This window comes from Astyanax mexicanus, chromosome 7 (assembly GCF_023375975.1).
Source record: "Astyanax mexicanus isolate ESR-SI-001 chromosome 7, AstMex3_surface, whole genome shotgun sequence".
Classification (NCBI taxonomy): domain Eukaryota; kingdom Metazoa; phylum Chordata; class Actinopteri; order Characiformes; family Acestrorhamphidae; genus Astyanax; species Astyanax mexicanus.
In genome coordinates this window covers 30,369,263-30,374,273 of record NC_064414.1, presented here as the reverse complement: position 1 = coordinate 30,374,273, position 5,011 = coordinate 30,369,263, and the positions used below count along the sequence as shown (strand labels likewise).

Below are 5,011 nucleotides of genomic sequence, written 5' to 3'. Positions count from 1 at the left end.
ACATAAAGTACTGTACTAAATTCTGGCGATCATCTACATCCAGCTTCTAGATAACTAGTTAGTTAAATCAATTTTCGTTCATTATAGCTCACAGTAAGTCCTGTAATCCTAAATGAATAAACAGTTTGAAAATGAACGTGATTAGCTGATCAGGTACAGATAAACATTACATATGTAACAGTGTTAAAAGTATATATAAATAGTTAATAATATAGAAATTACTGCAAATGAGTTCAGCACCACCTGCTGGTCAAAGGCTGCCAGTTTTTAGTATAAAATGAGTGCATGCTTGGAGACCCCCAGCAGTCTGAGATATCCCTGCTGTGGGTGAGTTGGCTCTCTACAGAGCTCCAGTAAAAATCACTAAAATAATAAAATAAGTACTAAGTGCTAGTATATTTTAATACTTAACAGCTCTAAACGACTATATAATGAATGTGCATGTGTTAGTTACATGGATTAAGTCATTTTTGTGTGCCAATTAGCTAGCTAATTAAGCTAGCTGATTTAGCTAACAGGCCACATGTCTCTGTTGCTAACAATAGCTAACTCTGTTTAGGCTGGCTAAGCTGACCAGAAACTGATCTGATGTGTTATGTGAATGCTGAACTCGTTGCAGGTGGGTTTAAATATATAATTCGTGTTATTCATTTGGTTATATTAATAAGTTAAATATTTGAGGAATTAAAAAAATGTGTTTTAGCCATGAGCCTAGCTTTGCTAGGTGTGTTATATCTGGTGTCCAAAAGGTGGCAGTATTGTATCTCTTTTTTCAATGTTTCTACTGTGAAAATCTACAAAATGGATGATGTGAGTTGTGCAACTGTAGTATAATTTTATAAGAATGTTTTTGTTTTATTTTGTCTTAGTCATTATTTTGTAAGGATAAAGTTAACTTAGTTAGATTAATATAATGTATACTAATTATGAGAATACCGTTATAATATAATACTTCATAATATTTATAATAATAATATAATTACGTAAATAGATACCATTATAAATGTTTAGTTGCTTAATTAATATTTACTATACGATCACTGTTTTTTCTATTTTTATGTACCATGGGCAAGAAAAATGTCAAAACTGTACATACAAAAAAAACCCAGCAGTCTGAGATATCCCTGCTGTGGGCTGGCTAAGCTGACCAGAAACTGATCTGATGTGTTATGTGAATGCTGAACTCGTTGCAGAATAAAAATACCCATCATCCAAACCATGTGGTGTCCATCCTTGGGGCGGGACGGAATATGAGAGGTCACATTGGTGCCGTGACTCCGTCGTCGATGGTCTTCAACACAAAGGTCGGCTGGTGCTGCAAGCTCATCCTTGAAGATCTTCATGCCGAACCGGGACGTGTTCCGTTGCCCTCTGTCTGTGTGGAGCCAGGTGCACAGTGTTGAGAACTGTTACAACCAGTCCTTTCATGATTAGTGATTCAGAGTGTAGAATTCAGAGCCTAATCTTTATTTTCTTTATCTTACTCTGGGAATTCATTTTACTTTACTTGTTTGTAGTGTAATGATGAGTTTTGCTCAGGAAAATATGCACACTCCCATAAGCACAAGTGTGGGGAGAGGTAGAGGTGTTTTGGGGATCCCTATGATGCTACAGTTTGAAAGTCCTGTTCAGGGTGGTGGCACAGATGTGGGAGGTGGTCAGGTACCAGTTGGGCTTCCTTTAGTCAGTGAGAACAGGAACCCTCCTCAGCACTTTAACACTGCAGCTGCACCTAGCCCTCAGGTCGATAGCAGTCCTTCTCTAAACCCTCTCGTACAGTCTAGCGATCTGGTCAGTCAAATGAGTGATGTGATTAAGCGTATTGGTCAAGAACTCGCAGGCAGCATTATTACTCACCTTAGCCCACCACATGCTGGTCACATTGCTTCCCATAGCACACCCAATGTCAGTCATACACAGAGTCTTGACAACTCACAAGTCCAACTTGTATCCCACAGAAAAGTGAAAGACCCACCTAACTTCAAGGGGGATAGCTCAGATTCTGTAACAGTGCGTGAGTGGGAAGATCTTATGAGGAACTACATAAAAAAAGTGGACATTGCAAAAGAGCAACAAGCTGAAGAGATACTCATACGTCTCAGGGGTAGAGCAAAGGACATTGTCAAGTTTGGAACAAGAAACAGTGGCATCGATATAATAAAGAATCCAGAGTCCATTTACAGTCTTTTGCGCAAGCACTTTGATTCTGTCCCATGCTCTCCACTTCCACTGGCAGACTTTTACTCCACGCTGCCCAAGGCTGACGAAGATGCGTATGATTACTGGCTCAGGCTCAACCAGGCAGTTGACATAGCTGTCGACCGACTGAAGGAACAGGGTAAGTCTTTTGACTGCCCCACTGCTGAGGTGACGCGAATGTTCATTAGAAACTGTCCCTCTAAAGAACTTGCTGTGACATTTAGATCAAAGACAATTGACAAGTGGTCTGCTGAAGAAGTTCAAGATGTTCTAGATGAGTACCATTCTGAGATGAGTTTGAGAACAAAGGTAGCCAAAACACCTAATGAAAGAGTGTCTATGAACAAAGTGGAACTTTCTCAAGCAGTGATGTCACCAGTAGAGACCCAAGACTGCCAGCCACCTAAGAACGCAGAATCCACTGCTCTTGAACGTGTCATTGGCATGTTAGAAAAGATTCTGTTGGAGAAGTCAGCTCCAGCGCAGACCAACCCAAGCTACAGAGGTAAACCACGACTGCCCAGAATTGGTGGCTTAAACAGCATGCCATGCACAGTCTGTGGCGATGCTTCACATTCTGGCCTCACTCACTGTCGAAACCATAAATTGTGCTTTCAGTGTTACTCACCTGCTCACTCACGGAGCTCCTGTCCAGAGAAGAGAAAGCCTGCTCCTTCTCAGCCATTGGAAAACTAGTGGATCTGCATCTAGGGGAGGACGGTGCAGATCCTAATTCTGACCCTCCCAGTAGCACTTCAGATGATTTTCAGTCAGTGTACAAGTCATTTGCATCTGATGCACCTTCAGATAAAACAGTTATACTTCAAAATCTGCACAAGATTCAGAAATCAGACAGCTTGTTCTATACTACAGTTACTACAGCAGGAGGAGTTGTGTTAAAAGCCATGATTGATAGTGGCTCCATGGCATGCACATTGAGTGAGTCTGCTGAGTCAAGCCTTCTGCAGCAAAATCCTGATATGGTGAAATACTCTGCTGATGACATCATAATATTCGGATGTGGTGGACAAAGTGTCACTCCAAAAGCTCTTTATAATGTGGAAATGACTGTGTATGATTGCAGGATGCTCATCCCAGTGCTTGTGGTCCCTGGTCAGACTGATGACGTGATACTGGGCAGCAATGCCATTAAAGCACTCATACAGTGGATGCGCAAGACAGATAGCTACTGGCGGATAATGTCAGAGTCCAGTGTTGTCGGGGATGATGACTTACACCAATTCCTTTCTCTCATTTCTAACACTGAAAGGTGGAGAGGCGAGTCTGTACCTGAAAGAGTTGGTACATTAAGGCTAAAGCAATGCATCTCATTACAGCCGCGATGTGAGCATCTTGTTTGGGGCAAATTGCCTGAGTCTGCAGCCATATCAGTGGGGAGCACTGTTATTGTTGAGCCAACTCAATCAAGGTGTAGGCCAAAAAATGTCTTGGTTGGCAGGGTCATCACACCAATGTGGGGAGATCGATGGCTGCCTATGAAACTTATCAACCCCTCTAGTGAAGTCGTTGTGCTGAAAAGAAATGCTAAACTTGCAGATGTGTTTCCATGCATTGCTGTAGAGGATCTTTCTCAACCCGATAGCATCCAATCTTACTCTCAGTGTGTTCTTGACACTCCTCTGACAAGGTCTGGTGAAGAGGTGAAGATGGTCTTGGAGAAGCTTGGACTACAGGATCTGGATCTGGATGCCTGTGAAGTGTCTGACGTGTGGAGAGACCGACTTTTGCAAATCATCGAAAGGTATGAGTCAATCTTCTCCCGGGGCAAGATGGACTGTGGTGAAGCTACTGGCTTTGTGCACAAGATACATCTCATAGATGACAAACCGTTCCGCCTTCCCTACCGCCGCGTGCCACCAAGCCAGTATGAGAAGTTAAGAACAGCTCTCAATGAAATGGAAGAAAAAGGTATCATTAGAAAGTCACATAGTGAGTATGCGTCACCCTTAGTCCTTGTATGGAAGAAGAATGGTGATTTGCGCATCTGTACTGACTTCAGATGGCTGAATGCTAAGACAGTGAAGGACGCTCACCCACTGCCCCACCAGGCAGATGCCCTTGCTGCCCTTGGAGGCAATGTTTTCTTTTCCACCATGGACTTAACATCTGGCTTTTATAATGTGCCACTGCACGAGCAACACAAAAAATACACTGCTTTCTCGTCTCCCTTTGGACTCCATGAATATAATCGTATGGCTCAAGGTCTCTCGAATAGTCCGGCGACATTCATGAGAATGATGCTAGCTATATTTGGAGATGAGAACTTCACGAGTGTTCTGTGCTATCTAGACGACCTTATGACCTTCGCACCGACGGAACAGCTGGCTTTAGAACGTTTAGAGATGATCCTCTCTCGCCTCAAGAACCACAATCTCAAGCTAGCACCAAAAAAGTGCAATTTTTTAAGACGGTCTGTGAAGTTTCTTGGTCATGTCATTTGTGAAACAGGTGTGCAGACTGATCCTAGTAAAGTGGAAGCCATTAGCCAGATTCAGAAATCTGATCTGATGGAAAGTGATGGTGTCACACCTTCACAGAAGAAGATTAGGTCCTTTTTGGGCATGGTCCTTTACTACCAGCATTTTATTGAAGATTGCTCAGCCAAAGCTAGACCACTCTTCAAGTTAACATCTGAACAGAGAAATCAGGGCAAAGCTCAAAGAGGAAGAAAACCTTACAAGAGGAAGCCTGTTTCTGTGAAACTTTCGGCAGATGACTGGTCTTCTGAGTGTCAGAATGCTTTTGATACCCTGAAGCATGATCTCACCCACAGTGTAACCTTAGCCCATCC

The 5,011-nt window shown here is 42.6% G+C and overlaps 1 protein-coding gene across 1 annotated transcript; it reads left to right on the top strand.

The window, feature by feature from the left end:
- Window positions 1–297: 297 nt before the first annotated feature.
- On the top strand, window positions 298–3,889 carry LOC125802979 (uncharacterized). The gene is made up of 2 exons (XM_049481551.1): window positions 298–619; window positions 1,194–3,889. The coding sequence occupies exon 2, from the start codon at window positions 1,522–1,524 to the stop codon at window positions 2,893–2,895; it is 1,374 nt and encodes a 457-aa protein (XP_049337508.1). The 5' UTR covers window positions 298–619; window positions 1,194–1,521; the 3' UTR covers window positions 2,896–3,889.
- Window positions 3,890–5,011: the final 1,122 nt, after the last annotated feature.